The sequence below is a fragment of the Rhinopithecus bieti genome, unplaced genomic scaffold, assembly GCF_001698545.2.
Source record: "Rhinopithecus bieti isolate Rb0 unplaced genomic scaffold, ASM169854v2 scaffold_14826, whole genome shotgun sequence".
Taxonomy (NCBI): domain Eukaryota; kingdom Metazoa; phylum Chordata; class Mammalia; order Primates; family Cercopithecidae; genus Rhinopithecus; species Rhinopithecus bieti.
In genome coordinates this window covers 1,584,068-1,604,761 of record NW_016808328.1, presented here as the reverse complement: position 1 = coordinate 1,604,761, position 20,694 = coordinate 1,584,068, and the positions used below count along the sequence as shown (strand labels likewise).

Sequence of the window (20,694 nt, the reverse complement as noted above, 5' to 3'; positions counted from 1 at the left end):
TTTTTTGAGGATTTGGGCTTTTTCTAGATAAAAAATCACCCTGAACTTCTAGCTTTGCATTGTGAAGTGATCATTATGAAGATGAGAAAATGTTGGGAGATCATTTTTGCAAAGGGCATAATAGTTGACTTTGAGAAATGAGTTAACTGAAGAGGGAAAATTGCAAGCTGGCATGTTGGCCTTGTTGCTTTCAACATTCTGATAACCTAACAAGCTCCTACAGGTTGTATGTGAAATTGCACGATGATTATATAGCACTGTTGAATTTGCAACCAGATCTTGTTTTCAAACCATTATTAGCCAAGGGTTTGATTCCACACGTATGTTCATGGATTTTCTGGTATTAGACATTGCCGTAACTCTGTTTTCACTTTTTCCTCTATCATCTTGGCTCACTTGAGGGAGAAGGTATCAGCAGGCTAGGGCCACTTGGTTTCTGTTTTTATGTTTCATAGTTCATGGCTGATAAAAGTTACCTGTCCTTAGGCCGAGTACAGTGGCTCACACCTGTAATCCCAGCACTTTGGGAGGCCGAGGTGGGTGGATCACCTGAGATCAGGAGTGTGAGACCAGCCTGGCCAACATGGTGAAATCCCGTCTCTACTAAAAGTACGAAAATTAGCCGGGTGTGGTGGCAGGCACCTGTAATCCCAGCTACTCGGGAGACTGAGGCAGGAGAATCGCTCAAACCCGGGAGGCAGAGGTTGCAGTGAGCTGAGATCGCGCCATTGCACTCCAGCATGCGCAACAAGAGCGAAACTGTCTCAAAAAAAGAAAAGAAAAGAAAAATAAAAAAACCTGCACACACAGAGTTGGCCGGGCGCCATGGCTCACATTTGTAATCACAGCACTTTGAGAGGCCAAGGCGGGTGGATCATGTGAGGTCAAGAGTTCGAGACCAGCCTGGCCAACATGATGAAACCCCGTCTCTACTAAAAATACAAAAATTAGTTGGTCATGGTGGTGGGTGCCTGTAATCCCAGGTACTTGGGAGGCTAAGGCAGGAGAATCGCTTGAACCCAGGAGGCGGAGGTTGCTGTGAGCCGAGATGGCACCATTACACTCCAGCCTGGGCAACAAAAGCAAAACTCCAACCCCCCCCCCCCCAAAAAAAATAGTTAACTTATCCTGTCTTATATTCTGACTGTGAAAACTACCAAGAACATTTTGATGGCAGGTGACATTAAAAATATTTTTTGCTTTTTTGGGTTGAAGGATTGTGCAGGGGACAACTGAGATGCCTAAACATGCACCCCGCAAATGTTTGATATTTCTCAATTGCCTGTTACCAGTTCTTACAAGCTCTACAGTTGGTACCTTGTTTGGTAACAGCAAGTTTCAATCCACCTGAGGATGCCCAATGTGCCTTTGTCTTGTTATTGCTTTGTTCTTTCTTGAAATTTACTGAAAATAGAGGGGTTGTGAAGTCCTTTTTTCTCTTGTGTTAGACTAAATGAGTCTGAAAATCTTGAGGGTTTTAGTTTTATCTGCTTTTAAATCACCCCTGCCAACCCAAAGTAAAGCAGAAAGACAGCATTTGTTCTTCCAGTTAGTGCTAGGCTTTGAGGTAAACACACCCACAGTGATTCCAGCCTCATCCTTATATGTTGGCTTTGTAGAGGTCCTGAGACACCTTTGTCCCCTTGGTGACCTCCTTTACTATGTGGGTTCTGAACTGTCTAATGACATCACAGGAGGAGTTTTTCTGCTTTCTTGCAAGTATGCTAAGAAGTATATGAGCTGCCGCTCTATTTTCTTTTCCTAAGGACAGTGTTCTGATGTTGGATGCTTCTCCTGGCTTTATTTACTGTAGTAGACACATTTGACTTTCCATCTTGTTAAGCAAGTTACCTAACCTGATTGGGCTCAGTTGCAATATCTGTAAAATGGGGAGAATAACATCCACTTTATAGAGTTGGTTAGTGGGGATGAAATGCAGTAATACATGTGAGAACTTAGTGTAGTAGCTGACACACAGTAGATGGTATGTGAATGTTCCCAACCTACTCCTTCCAACAGTGGCATTATGAGAGAACCACTTGTTTTTGACCTTTTCAGTGATTTAAAATTTTCCTTTAAGTGAAGGAATTGGCATTATTAGTCTTTGCACCCATAGTTTGGGTGGCAAGAAACACAATTTTTCCTGAGTTGATGTTGGTGGTGATAGGATTTGAAGTGGAGGATAATTTTCACTCAACTATGAAGGTGAAACTCCCTAGATATGCCACTTGGCCTCTTACTTGATCTCAAACAAGATTATCACATGGTATCCAATTGCTCTGTCTGGTGTAATGATTGAAGCAGAATGACCAGAAAAACAGACTTGTTACTCCACCTAATAGCAATATGGCATACCAATTACAGCCTGGTGTTACATGGTAAAAGAGCAGATCTTGTTATATAGTATTTAAATGTAAAGGTAACCACAGTTATCTATTTTAAACTACTTGTACTTTGAAGCACTCCTTGTATGGTGAGTATGTTTAGATACACATAGACATTTCCTAGAGAAAGGTGTGGCCAGTCATGACTTTTGTTAGAGATAGAGCAAGTAGGAATTGGCTGAGGAATATCTGGTTGAAGATCAAGGGCAGAACGTTGAAAGCTGTCAGTCGATGAATGAAATGATAAGTATTTAGTGAGCTTTCATATTGTTCTAGACACTATGACTAAGGACTGCAGATGGTTTGTCTCAATGAATCCTCATAGTTTGTGAAGTAGAGACAGAACCAAGTTCCTGTTTTACAGATGAAGTAACTGAAGTTTGGGGATGTTTTTGACTTATTCAAGATCTCCCATCAAGGAGTGACAAAGCCAGACTGTGAAGCCTGTCTCTGACTCCCGAACTCCATCTTAACAGATCTGCTATACTGATTTTGACCTAGTTTTAGGGACTATAGGAAGGAAATGTGGTCAAACCCAGATCACTTTTCTAATCTACCCAGGCATTTTGTGTCCACCGTTAACATCAAAGCTGTGATTCTGGCAATTCAAAATGGTTCTTGGCTTTAGACTTATATAGAAGAAAACAATTCTGTTAAACACTGTGGTCCTTCTAGAAACACGATGGTCTTTTCCTGTAGAGGCCTTTTCTTCCTTTTACCTCCTCCGTGCCAGGTCCGTGGGTAATTCTTCTAAAACTGGTACCTTTCTTATAAATTTTATCAAAACTAGGGCAAAAATGATAGTTGTTGATGGCTTTTATCAGAGTTGGTAAGTTTTGATTCTCTTCTCTACATCTTATTTCCCCTTGGTGTAGCACAGTGGTTGAAAGCAGGGAATCTGAAGCCACAGACCTAAGTGAATCTTGCCCCACTTGCATCTTGGGACAAGAAACATAACTTTGATGAGCCTATTTTCACACTTGTAAAATAGGGATATTACTTATTACTATAAATAGGGATAATACTTATACTCATTACTGTAAATGGTTAGCACTAAGCACTTAATAATCAGATATTCTTAAAGTGAATATGACTGTTGAAATTAATATTTTCTTCTTTGCAGCTATTGAAATATTTGAAGAAACTCTCCACCCTGCCTATTACAGTAGACATTCTTGCGGTAAGAACTGTGTGACTTTAAGTATTATATAATGATATCCCATTCCCTTCTCACTGGAGAGTGTGTAGAGTAAGGTTACAAGTATGGGCTTTGGAAGTGAAAGAAACCAGACACAAAAGGCAACATATTGTCTGATTCCATTTATATGAAATGTCCAGAACAGGCAAATCCATAGACAGAAAGCAGATTAGTGGTTGCCAGGGGCTAGAAGAATTGGGAGGAACAGGATTTCTTTTTAGGGTAATGTAAATGTTCTGGAATCAGATGGTTATAATGGTTATACAATATTGTGAATGTTCTGGAAACCACTGAATTATGTACTTTAGTTAAAATGGTGAATATTGTTACCTGACTTTATTTCAAAATTAGAATTAAAAGAACATTGACTTTGCCATCAACTAGTCCCAGATTCAAATCTGAGTTCTGTGACTTTAGCCTGCTCCTATTGTAAAATGGGTCTGATTCCTGCCTCACAGAGTTATTGTAAAGACTGATTCAGAACTGTATGCAAAGCTCTTATCTTAGTGCCTAACACCTGCCCTAATCACTGTTGTTACCATTAAAGTTCTACAAGTGTTTTTTCCTTCTCTGAACTTGGTACGCTTTGCTACTATGTGTCATTAGAGATTTGGGGCATAGGCACAAAGTAATTTAGTGTTAAGATTTGCAGGGTTATGTTTTAGGAAGGAAGTATTGCTTGTTGAGTTTCTCAAAGCAGGAGGCCTTATTTCTTTAGGAAAACGTTAGCCTAGTTCCAGACCCCTCTAACCATTACTTTGTCAAATTTTAGGAGACTGGGGTTGGGAAAACAGTAAATAGCTTGCGAAAGCACGAGCATGTTGGAAGCTTTGCCAGGGACCTAGTGGCCCAGTGGAAGAAGCTGGTTCCTGTGGAAAGGTAAGAACATTTCTCTTTAGGTTTGGTCAATTTCATGGTTAAATTGGGTTACCTGAAGTATTTACAGATAGAAAAGGTTTTCTTTATTATTTCTCTTTTGCCTTCTAAAACTGTTTTGCCTCAATTATAAAATAATCTATGATCATTGTAGAATATTAGAAAATATTAAAACAAAATCAAAATTTCCTATTTCTATCATGCAAAGACAAACGTTATGAACATTTTAAGTTTCTTTCTAACCGCTCCTTAAATGGCATTTTTTTTTAGTTGTGAACTAGATAAATAATGAGCAGCCCCCATTTTATATAACAAACATGTCCCCATGTTTTAAAAAATCTTCACATTTTCATGTATATGAGATATTTGATCTTTGCATCTTGTAGTTAAACTCACCATTTCTCATTTGGGTTTTCCCGGTTTTAAGACTTGAGTATCTTTAAGCACAACCCACTTACCTTCTTCTTAAGACCTTGTTGTTTCTAACTCTGCATCTTCACTTCTTTGGTGAGTTCAGGTTCTGTGACTTTGTCCCTCAGTAAGCAAGATTTAGACCTCCTTTGTCTACTTTTTGTTTTATTTTAGAAATGCTGAGCCTGATGAACAGGACTTTGAGAAGAGCAGTTCCCGAAAGCGCCCTCGGGATGCCCTGCAGAAGGAGGAGGAGATGGAGGGGGACTACCAAGAAACCTGGAAAGCCACGGGGAGCCGATCCTATAGCCCTGACCACAGGCAGAAGAAACATAGGAAACTCTCAGAGCTTGAGAGACCTCACAAAGTGTCCCATGGTCATGAGAGGAGAGACGAGAGAAAGAGGTGTCACAGAATGTCACCAACTTACTCTTCAGACCCTGAGTCTTCTGATTACGGCCACGTTCAATCCCCTCCATCTTGTACCAGTCCTCATCAGATGTACGTCGACCACTACAGATCCCTGGAGGAGGACCAGGAGCCCATTATTTCACACCAGAAGCCTGGGAAAGGCCACAGCAATGCCTTTCAGGACAGACTGGGGGCCAGCCAAGAACGACACCTGGGTGAACCCCATGGGAAAGGGGTTGTGAGTCAAAACAAGGAGCACAAATCTTCCCACAGGGACAGACGCCCCGTGGATGCCAAGAGTGATGAGAAGGCCTCTGTGGTGAGCAGAGAGAAATCACACAAGGCCCTCTCCAAAGAGGAGAACCGAAGGCCACCCTCAGGGGACAGTGCAAGGGAGAAACCGCCCTCTAGTGGTGTAAAGAAAGAGAAGGACAGAGAGGGCAGCAGCCTGAAGAAGAAGTATTTGCCTCCCTCAGAGGCTGCTTCAGACAACCACCTGAAAAAGCCAAAGCACAGAGACCCGGAGAAAGCCAAATTGGACAAAAGCAAGCAAGGTCTGGACAGCTTCGACACAGGAAAAGGAGCAGGAGACCTGTTGCCCAAGGTAAAAGAGAAGAGTTCTAACAACCTAAAGACTCCAGAAGGGAAAGTCAAAACTAATTCGGATAGAAAGTCACTGGGCTCCCTCCCTAAAGTTGAGGAGACAGATATGGAGGATGAATTCGAGCAGCCAACCATGTCTTTCGAATCCTACCTCAGCTATGACCAGCCCCGGAAGAAAAAGAAAAAGATTGTGAAAACTTCAGCCACAGCACTTGGAGATAAAGGACTTAAAAAAAATGACTCTAAAAGCACTAGTAAAAACTTGGACTCAGTTCAGAAATTACCCAAGGTGAACAAAACCAAGTCAGAGAAGCTGCAGCCGGCTGGAGCTGATTCAGCCAAGCTGAGAAAGGTAACCCCTTCAGCCCCTTGGCGGCTTCCCACCCAGAGCACCTGGCCCTGCAGAGCTCAGAGGATTGCCCTGCCACTATTTTCCTTAGCTTGCTTTTAGGGAGCCTGTTGAATTTCAGCTTGCGGTAATTTCCTCTGGGCCTTACTGGTTGTCAGGGTACATTGTACCCCAAATAAGAATTTTCTGCGTTATTCTCTTGTGATGGGCCCATCTGTATTTATTTCCTGACTGAGGTGGTGTCAGGCATGACTGTGGCCCCTCCAGCCTGGATCTTCCTATGCAGGGTGTCTAGTTAATGCTCCTGGGAATAGAGTGTAGGAAAGAGAGCTGTGCTCATACTCCCTGACTCTTCACCCATGGGTCTGTCCCCCACAGGTGCCCGATGTGTTGCCGGTGTTGCCAGACCTCCCGTTACCCGCAATACAGGCCAATTACCGTCCACTGCCTTCCCTCGAGCTGATATCCTCCTTCCAGCCAAAGCGAAAAGGTAATTTTCTATATCTTCTTTTTCTTAATGGGAAAAAGATTTAAAAATTCATTCAAGGTAGGGTGCAGTGGCTCAAACCTATAATTCCAGCACTTTGGGAGGCTGAGGCAGGAGGATTGCTTGTGGCCAAGAGTTCTAAACCGACCGGGCGTGGTGGCTCACTCCTGTAATCCCAGCACTTTGGGAGGCCGAGGCAGGTGGGTCCCCTTAGGTAAGAAGTTCGAGACCAGCCCGGCCAACATGGTGAAACCCTGTCTCTACTAAAAATACAAAAATTATCCAGGCATGGTAGCGCGTGCCTGTGATCCCAGCTACTCCCGAAGCTGAGGCAGGCAAATCACTTGAACCTAGGAGGCGGCGGTTACAGTGGGCTGAGATTGTGCTATTGCACTCAAGCCTGGGTAACAAGAGCGAAACTCCATTTCAAAAAAAAAAAAAAAAAAGAGTTCTAAACCCTAAACCACCCTGGTCAATACAGCAAGATGCTGTCTCTACAAGAGAAAAAAAAATAGCCAGGCGTGGTGGCACATCCCAGGTACTCGGTAGACTGAGTTGGGAGGAACACTTGAGTCCAGGAGTTCAAGGCTGCAGTGAGCTATGCACTCTAGCTTGAGTGACAGAGCAAGACTGTTTGAAAACAAACAAAAAAACTTGTATCACCATAACATCAGATTTTTGATGCATTTCCTAAGTGCATAGATTCTGAAGTTTGATGGCGTGGGTTTGAATCCTAACTCTGGTTTCTGTAAGTTATATGACCTTGAGAAATACCTTAATTTCTATGGACCTTAGTTGTATATATTGTGTAAATGGGAGTTATGATGGTATCTGTCCCATAGGGCTCAGTTTAGTGAATTCAGAAGTGATGCTTTTTCACTCTGAGTTTATCACATAGTAATTGTTCAGCAAATTGCTGCTGCTGTTATTAGCAGTCCTTTATCCTATGTGTTATAGGATTTTTGTCTGAAAGAAAAAAATGTCTAATTTTCATAGAAAAAGAAGTAGAAGCCACATAAGGGTCTGTCAGCAGGAGACTAACAGATAAATCATGGTTCATTTACACAGTGGCATCCTATGCCATCGTAAAAAAAAAAAAAATGTGGAAAGTCTATGCATTGACATGGAATGATCTCTCAGATGTGGCAAATGAAAAAAAGCAGTGTATGTAGTGAGTATGTTATTAATTGATTAATTGGTTTAAAAGGAATAAGAGACATTTGCCTTTTTTTTTTCTTCTGTGTGTTGAGAGTCTTGCTCTGTTGCCCAGGCTGGAGTACAGTAGCTCAATCTTGGCTCACTGCAGCCTCTACCTCCTAGGTTCAAGCAATCCCTCTGCCTTAGCCTCCTGAGTAGCTGGGACTACAGGTGCATGTTGGGCAGGCTGGTCTCGAACTCTTGACCTCAGATGATTCGTCTGCCTTGGCCTCCCAAAGTGCTGGGATTACAGGAGCTTATTTTTAAATTCTCTAGAAGGATCTACAAGAATCTGTAGTGTGGATTGCCATTGGGAAAGGGAAGTGGGAGGCTGAGGGGGGTAGAAGAAGAGTTTTCACTGGATCACTTAGGGCCTTTTGTAATTCCCTTTTGTGTTTTTCTTGCCCTATAGCATTCTCTTCACCCCAGGAAGAAGAAGAAGCTGGATTTACTGGGCGCAGAATGAATTCCAAGATGCAGGTGTATTCTGGTTCCAAGTGTGCCTATCTCCCTAAAATGATGACCTTGCACCAGCAATGCATCCGAGTACTTAAAAACAACATCGATTGTAAGTCACATGCTTCTCTCTAGCCCTCATGCACATTGTAGCACTTGGACCTTATCACTGGGTGGCTTGGCTACTACTCAGTGCTTTTACCTTTGATTTCTCTGCAGCAATCTTTGAAGTGGGAGGAGTCCCATACTCTGTTCTTGAACCCGTTTTGGAGAGGTGTACACCTGATCAGCTATATCGCATAGAGGAATACAATCATGTGAGTATTCTGTTTGGGTGGGAAGAGGGCAGTTTTCTGGCTTGTACCTCCAGAAATAGCTTTGTCCCTGTGACTCCGCTGTGGCTGAAGGGCAGATCAGTGGTCAGAGCATTGTTGTGGGCCTTTAAACAAGCATGTTATTAGCACTTGCTCCTGGCACCTTAAGTGGGCCTCTTTGGCTAGGATCAAGGTGGGATTCAAAGGGAGAAGAAAAACACTTTTAACACCTCCCTTGAGCTTGCCTAGTCATGAAGGTCAAGGGAGAATTCTGGCAGCAGAGCAGCTGGGACCCAGGGTGAGTAAAGCACTTTGTGTTGACACTGACATCTGGTGATTGACTGGATGTCTCTTAAGAGACATCACGATCTATCCAGAAATCCTCCTTAGGATATGGGTATACACATTTGATTGCATCAGCTATCTCTCTTTAATTCTGAGAGTTCTATGACCTAACATCTTTTTTTTTTTTTTTTTTTTTTTTTTTTTTTTTGGGACAGGCTCTACCTCTGTTGCTTAGACTCTGCAGTATAGTAGCCTAATCATGGCTCACTGCATCCTTGAACTCCTGGGCTTAAGTGACCCTCCCAAGTAGCTGGGACTACAGGCACATACCACCACTCCTGGCTAATACTTTTATTTTTCAGAGAGATGGACTCTCAGACTCCTGGCCTCAAGTGATGTCCCATCTTGGCCTCCCGAAGTGCTGGGATTACAGGCATGAGCCACTGCGTCTAGCCAATAACTTAACATCCTTCTTAGGTTGCCCCCTGCCATCACAGTTCAGCATAGTGTTGAGAAGTACCTGATTGGACTTGATCACAGTTCTACCCTTTGCTGATTTTCTAAAGGAAAAGACTGATCTTAAACACTAATTTTTGTGATATCCTGTCACAGCCACCAAAAGCAACTAGCATAGTGCCTCACACTTAGTATTTTTAAAATTTAGTGAGTTATTTTTTCCTAGAATTGTGGTATTTAACATACTACTACGATAAAGACCAAAAAATTATTAGGAAACTGGTCACTCCTAGGTAATTAATCAGAAAAAGATATGGGGCTGGGCGTGGTGACACACGCCTGTAATCCCAGCACTTTGGGAAGCTAAGGTGGGCGGATCACTTGAGGTCAGGAGTTTGAGGCCAGCCTGGCCGACATGGCGATACCCCGTCTCTACTAAAAATATAAAAAATTAGCTGGGCATGGTGGTAAGCACCTGTAGTCCTGGCTACTTGGGAGGCTGAGGCACAAGAATCGCTTGAACCCAGGAGGCAAGGGTTGCAGTGAGCCGAAATTGCACCACTGCACTCCAGTCTACATGACAGAGCAAGGCTCTGTCTCAAAAAAAAAAGATAGTGCTTGTACATAAAAGTGCTTGTACATAAATGATGTCCTGGTTCTGGTTTCAGGTATTAATTGAAGAAACAGATCAATTATGGAAAGTTCACTGTCACCGAGACTTTAAGGAAGAAAGACCCGAAGAGTATGAGTCGTGGCGAGAGATGTACCTGCGGCTTCAGGATGCCCGAGAGCAGCGGCTACGAGTACTAACAAAGAATATCCAATTCGCACATGCCAATAAGCCCAAAGGTAACAGACGGGAGAGCTGGGGTAGAACTGGCAGGATGAGTGTTCTGGTCAATAGCGGGGTCTTGGTGGGCTTGGCTGGTGTGGGACTGCTCGCCCCTATATCAGGTAGCAGGGTGAGTATTTCTTCTGCCACAGCCCATGCTACCCTATAGTGGGGTTTCAGGGCAGTGGAAAAGCCCGTGGATTATTTAAATAACAGTAGCATCTCTGCTCAAGAAGGCAGATGTTCATCTCCATAATTCCACAGGCCGACAAGCAAAGATGGCCTTTGTCAACTCTGTGGCCAAGCCACCTCGTGACGTCCGGAGGAGGCAGGAAAAGTTTGGAACGGGAGGAGCAGCTGTCCCTGAGAAAATCAAGTAAGATCTGTGTTCTTTTTTTTTTTTTTTGAGACTGAGTCTCGCTCTGTCGCCCAGGCTGGACTGCAGTGGCGCTTTCTCGGCTCACTGCAAGCTCCGCCTCCTGGGTTCATGCCATTCTCCTGCCTCAGCCTCCCGAGTAGCTGGGACTACAGGTGCCCGCCACCTCGCCCGGCTAGTTTTTTGTATTCTTTTTAGTAGAGACGGGGTTTCACCATGTCAGCCAGGATGGTCTCGATCTCCTGACCTCGTGATCCGCCCGTCTCGGCCTCCCAAAGATCTGTGTTCTTACCTGGCTTTTGTGTGCTATCAACCCTTAAGAGGTAGCCATAGCGGCAGGAAGCAAATTGCTTTTGGTGAAAGCCAGGCAGTGCAGACGGTGGACTCTGGAGGCAGACCTCATCAGCTCAGCACTTCCCTCACCTCCCTCAGCCTCTGCTTCTTGGACTGCAGTGCAAGGTGATAATTTCTCCTGCCCTAGGGTAGTCAAGATTAAATGGAGAGCAAAGCCTGGCTTATGGGAAACATTCCCTTATGCTCCCCCTTTTCTCATCTAAACAAAAAACACATTTCTGCAATGACTGTTATTTTGTCTAAGCCACATTAGCATTTTCAAAATATAGATTTATACCAAAACAGTGAAAAGTTAGTTGAGATTATCATTTATTCTGAAAGGATAATGCAGACATCTCTGAGCCACCACCAGAATCCAGGGTGCTAGGTCCACTGGTCAAAGCCACAAACGGGGTGAGTCATCCTCACACAGGCCGGCTTCAGGCTCTTCATGCTCAGGGCAGAATTCTTGTGCTCATGACTAACCAGTGTTGTCCTGTGTTGCAGGATTAAGCCAGCCCCGTACCCCACGGCAAGCAGCCATGCTTCCGCCAGTAGCAACAGCTTTAACCCCAGCCCCGAGGAGCCGGCCTATGATGGCCCAAGCACCAGCAGTGCCCACTTGGCACCAGTGGTCAGCAGCACTGTTTCCTATGATCCTAGGAAACCCACTGTGAAGAGTAAGTAACTTGGAGTTCCTGCTCAAATATTTCAGAACTAGTTTTTAACTCTCAATGTCATTATTCACTGCATTACATTTTGTGGACTGCATGTTGCATGTGCGTGATGCCTTGCACATAGCTGGTCTGAATGTCAGTCCCTCCTTCCCTCTGCTTTGTCCATAGTGCACTGTATCTCTTAAATAATTATAGTTGAGTCCAGGTGCAGTGGCTCATGCCTGTAATCCCAGCACTCTGGCAGGCTGAGGCAGGAGGATCCCTTGAACCCAGGAGTTCAAGACCAGCCTGGGCAACATAACGAGACCCTCTCTCTACAAAATTTAAAAATTGGGCATAGTGGTACATGTCTGTAGTCCCAACTACTCAGGAGACTGAGGTAAGAGGATCACTTGAGCCTGGGAGGTCGAGGCTTCAGTCAGCCTAAATCATACCACTGCACTCTGGCCTGGGTGACAGACGCTGTCTCTTTTTTTTTTTTTTTTTTGAGACGGAGTCTTGCTCTGTCACCCAGGCTAGAGTGCAGTGGCACGATCTCAGCTCACTGCAAGCTCCGCCTTCTGGGTTCACACCATTTTTCTGCCTCAGCCTCCTGAGTAGCTGGGACTATAGGTGCCCACCACCACACCTGCCTAATTTTTTCTATTTTTTAGTGGAGACAGGGTTTCACCGTGTTAGCCAGGATGGTCTCAATCTCTTGACCTCGTGATCCGCCTGCCTCAGCCTCCCAAAGTACTGGGATTACAGGCGTGAGCCACCATGCCCAGTTGGGTCTTCCAAATATTTATTCTTTATATCTAGTTGCGTCTATTTTGTATTTTGTTAACTTTATTACCATAGACTATCCCCAGTATCCTAAGGGGATGTCCTAACTTAAGTCTTATTCTGTATTAATTGCAGAGCGTATGGGAGGGCAGGAGTCCTGGCTTGAGCAGCAGCTATGCTCAGATTAACCATTCAGGAGGCAGGCTGGCCCTCCTTAGGTAGTACTTGCAGAGCCACCTTAAACCTGTTTCTACACTGGACAGATTAGGGGTAGACGGGCTGTTTACTGGTTTGGCTATTTGTGAGGCAAAGTTATGTCCGAGTATGGCCTTTAGAGTCTGGCAAAGGCCAGGGCGCAGTGGTTCACACACACCTGTCATCCCAGCATTTTGGGAGGCTGGGGTAGGAGGATGCTTGAGCCCAGGAGATTGAGACCAGCCTGAGCAACATAGTGAGACCCTGACTTTACAGAAAATAAAAAAAATTAGCCAGGCATGCTGGCATACTCCTGTAGTCCCAGCTACTCTGGAGCCTAGGAGGTAGAGGCTACAGTGTGCTGATTGTGCCACTGCACCCTAGCCAGGGTGACAGAGTGAGACCCTTTCTTTAAAAAAATAACAAGAAAGTCTGACAAAGATTGAATTGTAATTCTGTACCTTACTGTACAACCATGGGGAAGTTGGCCAGGCTCTCTGAGCCTTGGTGCAGATAGTTAGAGAGTGGTTATTATGCCCCTGGCAGGTCCTCTGAAAGTGTCCGCTCTGTGCTGCTGCTTTTATTGCATTGTAAACAGAGGAGATAGTTACTACTTGTATCTCTGCCTGGTGGTGCACAGCCAAGAGTAGCAGAGCTGGCTTTGACTGTAAACCACTGGGGGTGTGTCTAAGCCGCCATAGATCTGAGACAGCTGCCTTGTTTCTCTTTTCACAGAAATTGCCCCAATGATGGCCAAGACAATTAAAGCTTTCAAGAACAGATTCTCCCGACGATAAACTGAGGACTTGCCTTGGAAATGGAATCTGGGGAGGCAAGAATACAAGGAAAGTGGGGGTTGGGGAATGGAATTCTACAGGGAACTGGAGTCTTTCTTTGTGGATCCTTTTGGTCTCCGAGTCCTGCAGTCTGCAGGTGCTGCCCCTGGGAACCTGCGTGCCACAGCCCCGCCTCCCTGCCTGGAGCACACTTCAGAATTCTGAAGAAGATGTGAAGCCTCTGTCTCACTGAGGATTTTAAAGGTCAATTATACTTTTGTTGTTCATTAGCATCTTTGTAAACTATAAGACATAGTTTTAATTAATAAATATTGCCCCCAGATTGTATTTATATTACCCCTAGGTTTGTTTTGTTTTTGTTTTTTGTCCTCTACCACACATTTAGCCTTTTATCTTCCAGGTCCTTATTAAAATCAGATGAAAGCCTAGTGAAAGCCATTCTTCTGCCCCAGCTCAGCTCTCCTGAGTGGACTCTGGTCCAGACAGAGGACTGGGCATCTCCAGAGCCTGCACAGTACCTGCTGCACATAGGGCGAGGAGTGAGCACCAGACCGCCCATCCCCAAGGGAGCCTCAGTGGGGCGACAGGGCACGGTGGACTCCACCTTAGGCCCTCCCCAGTGTCGCTGCGCATTCCTGTGCAGGAGCATCTCTTTCTTACTCACTAGTATTTATTGAGGGAGGTGCTCTGTAGGTCTGGAGCCTTTCCCTCATCCTTTTTGTGAGTCCCTACCTTTTTGGTTTTTTTCTTTGAGGCTCACTAGAGGACACAGAACCTTGGGAGACTGATTTGCACAGAACTCTCCACTTCCCACTTTTACAATTTCCAGTATCTGATTGAAAATTTTTGGGTTTCCCCCCAGTCCCCTTCCCTATCTTTCCTTCTCCTCAACAGCATGAAGGAAAAACAAACACATGGCAGGGCTTTTTGTAGCCCTGAATGCAACTTTAGACATTTAAAAGCCAGCACTTTAATCTCTTGTTCTCTGTGAATCACTATGAGAAGGGAATGGTTTTTAAAGCTGTAATGCTATGTTGGAAATTGGTTTGTTTTGCCTTTTATTTAAAAGGTAAGATCATGTGATTGGAAGAACAAAACTGTTGGCTTGGGAAGAGAACTTTGCCGCTGAAGCGTTTTCTACCTTCTGTTTAAGGCAGGATTTGGAGGGAAGGACCAGCTTAGGGAGAGTGTCTGAGCCACAGCGTCAGGATGGGGCAAACTACATGGGATCCATCAAGTTCTAGTTGAACAGGAGCAAGATCAGAACTTAGGAGGGCAATGTCAGCTCCCTTGTTGGCTGTCAAGGAACATCGATCTAGTAGAAACCCACTTGGTTGTGACCCAGGTGGAGGTAGATGCCATACATTTGAGATGTGCGTCCTTAAGGAACCTGACATGCAGACTGAGGGGATGGTAAATGTGACAGCCTGACAAGTTTTCTCAAAGCCCAAGATACAGAGCCAGTGTTTTCTGTAACTGGAGACCTCAGTTAGGCCAACTTTGAATTCCAGAGCAATGTAGGAAGTGTGTTCAGCAGAAACTCGACATTGTTCAGTGTGAATTGCTGTGCAGGGTGCCTATTGTGACAGGACACAAACGTTACTGTGTTTTAATTTGCTATATTTTTGAATTGGGTAAAGCATTACTTCTCTTGGTCACTTGTACACCATTCCACCCCTATCCCTAGCCTGGCCCCCCAAATCTAATATTAGGAAGCCTCTTACCTGAAACCAAATGAACATTTGGGTCAGGTATCAGATGTCTGCTGCCTAGAATAGCTTTTTCTAGGTGTCTACCACCTTGAATTTGTCTCTTAACTGTGTTCAAGTCTTTGTCATTGAAACCAGTTTTTCGTATCTTAGATTCAGTTGTGTATGATTTAATTTCCATTAGGAGTTTTTAGGCAGGGAGGGAAGAAAAGGCAGATTTGTTCATATCAATGTCAGTATCCATTTTGGCACATAAAGATTTTTGATGAACCCTGTTTGCATAGAGCCAGATCTTTTCCCCTCCCCCAAGAGTATCTACATCAGGGATATGACTTGGTGCGAAGAGTCGGGGCAAGAGGAAAAACCCAATTTCTAAATGACCTCCTTGCCCAGCTTACTAAAATGACTGCAGAGCAGACACAGGATGAATTTGAACCTGACACAGGATGAATTTGAACCTTTGGTCTCATTTATGGGAAAACTTGTGCAGTTTTTCTTCTGTGCTACACTACACACAAATCACCAAATTACAGATTACTCCTTTGATCCTTGGTGTACTGAGCAGTTTCTTTGGGGCTTTTTCTTTCTGGGAAGCGGGAGGGAAAGGAGCAAGGTGTCATCCTGCTCTTCATTTGTATTTTGGTCCCAAAATGTAAATACAATTTTCTATGTTACTTTTTTGTGGTAACTACCGAGATGAATATTTTAATTAGATAAGTTATATGAAAAGGAAAATTCCATGTCTAAATAAAAAACAAAAAACTCCATATACTGTGTCTTCCTTACTTACAGTGTCAGTGAAAAGAAGTTAGAAAATGCCTGATTCTTGGACTGTTTAAGGCAGAGACTTTTTTTTTTCTTTTAAAGACAGTGTCTGGCTCTGTCTCCCAGGCTGGAGTGCAGTGGCGCGATCTCTGCTCACTGCAAGCTCCGCCTCCCAGGTTCACGCCATTCTCCTGCCTCAGCCTCCCGAGTGGCTCGGACTATAGGCGCCCGCCATCACGCCTGGCTAATTTTTTGTATTTTTAGTAGAGACAGGGTTTCACCGTGTTAGCCAGGATGGTCTCGATCTCCTGACCTCGTGATCCGCCCTCCTTGGCCTCCCAAAGTGCTGGGATTACAGGTGTGAGCCACCGCGCCTGGCCAGAGACTTTTCTTTTGAGATGGAGTTTCGCTCTTGTTGCCTAGGCCGATGTCTGGAGGAGGTGATCTCGGCTCACCGCAACCTCCTAAGGCAGAGATTTTAATCATCATCCTTGGGCTGGGCCTTAAACGATGCCTAATTTCTGTTGGTAACATAGTAGGACGAGGAAAGAGGAATTTCAGGGGGAAAGAATTCTGTCAGCAAAGGGAGGGAACTCAGTATTTGTAGGGAACAGGCACTGTCCCTTGTTATACTTGGAACCCTGGTAACCCCATCTTAAAATCAGAAACTGGTTCAAAGGGGTGAAATGGGGCCAGGCATGGTGGCTCATACCTATAATCCCAACACTTTGAAGGGCGGGGGCAGGAGGATTGCTTGAGCCCAAGAGTTCAAGACCACCCTGAGCAACATATTGAGGCCCTGTCTCTTAAAAGATTAAAAATTAGCCGGGTGTGATGGTGCACCTATAGTCCCGGCTACGTGGGAGGCTAAGGTGGGAGGATCACTTGAGCTTGGGAGGTCAAGGCTACAGTGATCTGTGGTTATGCCACTGCACCCCAGTCTAAGTGACAGAGCAAGACTAGCCTGGCAACATGGCAAAACCCATCTCTCTCTTTTTTTTTTTTTGGTCTCAAAACGGGTAGGGGTCAGGGGTACTGTGGCTCATGCCTGTAATCCCAGGACTTTGGGAGGCCAAGGTGGGTGGATTGCTGGAGTTCAGGAGTTGGAGGCCGGCCTCGGCAACATGGCAAAACCCTATCTCTACAAAAGATACAAAAAAAAATTAGCTGGGTGTGGTGGCACACACCTTTAGTCCCAGTCACTTGGGAGTCTGAGGTGGGAGGATGGTTTGAGCCCAGGAGGTTGAGCCATGATTGCCACTGCACTCCAGCGTGGGCGACAGAGCAAGACCCTGTCTCCCCCCCCCAAAAAAAAAAAACGGGGGGGTCGCGGGGGGAGGAGTGCAAGTAACATGACCAAGTTGCATAGCTAATAAAGTGGCAAAAGGAAGGATTTAACACCATGATTCTCTGACTGCAAGGTTTGTGCCACTCTACCTTTCAGTTTCCAGGGGCTGTGAGGGCCCAGTAGGTCTCAGCTTACACAGGCGTTCTAATGAGAACAGAAGGAACATGAATGCAGCAAAGTCGTGCCAGCAAGGACTTAATGAGAACCTGCTGTGGTGGCTCTGGCTGAGCTGCAGGAGCTTTAGCACTTGCTAATGGAGCCACGGTTTGGCTTCAACCCTACATACAGCAAGTGGATTGGACCTTCCATCAAACATACAAATCTGTCCTTTATCGATTAATTAAACATTTGCTGAGCCAGGACCTGTATTAGACCTTAGGATATGGAGTAATAGACTCTTGTCACTTACAATTGGGGAGGAGTAACTGACTATTGATTATGCACCTACTAGGTGCCACCATTCCTCCTTGTGTAGACTACCTCTTATCACAATGATCCTGTGAGGTAAACAGTCATGGCCCCATTTTAAAAATGACAATCCTGGTAAATCCAGGGGATTAAAAAATAAAAATGAGAACTTAAGTCACCATAGTATCTGTAGAAATAAATTTTTAAAAATTGTTTTAGGCCGGGCGCGGTGGCTCAAGCCTGTAATCCCAGCACTTTGGGAGGCCGAGACGGGCGGATCACAAGGTCAGGAGATCGAGACCATCCTGGCTAACACGGTGAAACCCCGTCTCTACTAAAACTACAAAAAACTAGCCGGGTGACGTGGCGGCGCCTGTAGTCCCAGCTACTCGGGAGGCTGAGACAGGAGAATGGCGTGAACCCGGGAGGTGGAGCTTGCAGTGAGCTGAGATCCGGCCACAGCACCCCAGCCTGGGGGACAGAGCGAGACTCCATCCAAAAAAAAAAAAAAATAAAATAAAAAATAAAAATTGTTTTAATGAAAATGAGAAAACTGAAGCACAGAGAGATGAAGAACTTGCTTAAGGTCACAGAATGACTGAGCAGTGGTGCTATGTATTGGCCTGATTCCAAAACACATGCTCTCAGTCACATTTACCATCTCACACACTGACACACATACCCAATTTGGTCTCTGAAGCAAAGCTGACCTCCAAAACAAAAGATGCCTGAGCCAAGGCCACAGTCATTTCTGGGGTTTTTTTGAGACAGAGTCTCACTTTGTTGTCCAGGCTGGTGTGCAGTGGCACGATCTGGACTCACTGCAGCCTCAGCCTCCCGAGTAGCTGGGATTACAGACATGTGCCACCATGCCCAGCTAATTTTTGTATTTTTAGTAGAGACAGGGTTTCACCATGTTGGCCAGGCTGGTCTCGAACTCCCAACCTCAAGCCATCTGCCCGTTTTGGCCTCCCAAAGCGCTGGGATTACAGGTGTGAGCCACGGTGCCCAACCTAAAAATTCTTTTCCTCAAATTCAACAGCCATTTCTAAGAATGAGATATTTTGTCTGCTTCATGTAACTGATGCCCAGCAGAATCCTACCTGGCTTATCAGCTTGACAGATGCCCCCATCACAGGGTTTCTCATCCACTTTCATCTCTTTCTCATCCACTTTCATCTCTTTCTGGTTATTTGCCAAATGGTGAAACAGTTTGTCTTCAGAGGCCCCTGGACTTCTTTCTCTTGCTCTTTTTTTCTTTTTGAGACTGTCTCACTCTGTCACCCAGGCTGGAGTGCAGTGGTGGGATCTTGGCTCACTGCAGCCTCAACTTCCCAGGCTCAAGTGTTCCTCCCACCTCAGCCTCCCAAGTAGCTGTGACTACAGATATGCACCACCACTCCCAGGTAATTTTTGGGTATTTTTTTGGAAGAGATGGGGTTTTGCCATGTTGCCCAGGCTGGTCTCGAGCTTTTGAGCTCAGTCTGCCTTGGCCTCCCAAAGTGTAGGGATTACAGGCATGAGGCACCTTGCCCAGCCCCCTGAACTTCTCTATGATGTCTATTGTCTCAACTCTTTTCAAAGACTAAGGAAAGTTCCATCCATCAAAATTTTACATCACTGTATCTGTTCCTTAAGCACAAAGTCTTGGGTTGGGGCCTCAGAATATGCATTTAAAAAGACACAACTCAAGTGTTATGGACTAAATGTTTGTGCCCTCTCCAAAACTCCTATGCTGAAATCCTAAACCCCAGTGTGACAGTATTAGGAGATGGGCCTTTGGAGGTAATTAGGTCACGTGTTTAGAGGCTTCATGAATAGGATTCTCCCTCATAAGAGAAATGAGAGTTTGTTCTTGCTCCTTGTTCTCCACCACGTGAGGAAATGAGAAGATGGCAGTCTGCAAACCAGGAAGAGGGCCCTCGCCAGACACAGAATTGGCCAGCGCCTTGATCTTGGACTTCCAGCTTTGAACTGTGAGAAGTAAATGTTGCCTAAGCCACCCAGTCTGTGGTAAGTTGTTACAAGTAGCCTGAACTGACTGAGACACTAAGCAATTTTTTTTTTTTTTTTTTTTTGAGGTGAAGTCTCACTCAGTCACCCAGGCTGGAATGCAGTAGCTCGATCGCTCTTGGCTCACTGCAACTTCCACCTCCCAGGTTCATGTGATTCTCCTGCCTCACAGCCTCCCAAGTAGCTGGGACTATAGGCGTGCACACCAACTTTTGTATTTTTAGTAGAGATGGGTTTCACCATGTTGGCCAGGCTGGTCTTGAACTCCTGACCTCAGGTGATCCATCTGCCTCGGCCTCCCAAAGTGCTGGGATTACAGGCATGAGCCACTGTCCCCAGCCTGCCATGTCTGACTTAGTCAGTGACACAGAGTGGGAAGCAATGCAAGCATTTGCTTAAAACTAAATCGACAAGCTTCCTAGTCCTGACCTAGGGACCTGCTGTGAAGAGCTATTCCACTGTGGCAAATTCTCTGAAGCAGTTCTCAAACTTCAGTGTACATTTTAAGAATTGCTTAGTGTCAGCCAGGCATGGTGGCTCATGACTGTAATCCCAGCACTTTGGGAGGCTGAGGTGGGTGGATCACTTGAGGTTGGGAGATCAAGCCAGCCTGACAAACATGAAGAAACCCTGTCTCTGCTAAAAATACAAAATTAGCCAGGTGTGGTGGCACATGCCTGTAATCCCAGCTACTCGGAAGGCTGAAGCAGGAGAATAGCTTGAACCTGGGAAGCGGAGGTTGCGGTGAGCCAAGATCATGCCATTGTATTCTAGCCTGGGCAACAAGAGTGAAACTCCATCTCAAAATAAAATAAAATAAAATAAAATGATAATAAAATAAAATATTAGGGCCGGGTGTGGTGGCTCACGCCTGTAATCCCAGCACTTTGGGAGGCCGAGGTGGGTGGATCACGAGGTCAGGAGATCGAGACCGTCCTGGCTAACACAGTGAAACCCCGTCTCTACTAAAACACCAAAAAAAAAAAAAATTAGCCGGGTGTGGTGGCAGGCGCCTACAGTCCCAGCTACTCAGGAGGCTGAGGCAGGAG

General features: G+C 45.1%; 1 protein-coding gene across 1 annotated transcript in view; it reads left to right on the top strand.

Annotated features, from left to right (window-relative positions):
- ELOA (elongin A) overlaps positions 1–15,878 on the top strand; it is an 18,560-nt gene extending 2,682 nt beyond the window's left edge. The window contains exons 2-11 of the mRNA XM_017886474.1: positions 3,508–3,564; positions 4,355–4,461; positions 5,044–6,235; positions 6,611–6,722; positions 8,329–8,484; positions 8,592–8,689; positions 10,096–10,276; positions 10,524–10,635; positions 11,476–11,648; positions 13,341–15,878. Of these exons, the coding sequence (XP_017741963.1) occupies positions 3,508–3,564; positions 4,355–4,461; positions 5,044–6,235; positions 6,611–6,722; positions 8,329–8,484; positions 8,592–8,689; positions 10,096–10,276; positions 10,524–10,635; positions 11,476–11,648; positions 13,341–13,402 (2,250 nt within the window). The 3' untranslated portion in view covers positions 13,403–15,878. The remainder of the gene's footprint in view (positions 1–3,507; positions 3,565–4,354; positions 4,462–5,043; positions 6,236–6,610; positions 6,723–8,328; positions 8,485–8,591; positions 8,690–10,095; positions 10,277–10,523; positions 10,636–11,475; positions 11,649–13,340) is intronic.
- Positions 15,879–20,694: the final 4,816 nt, after the last annotated feature.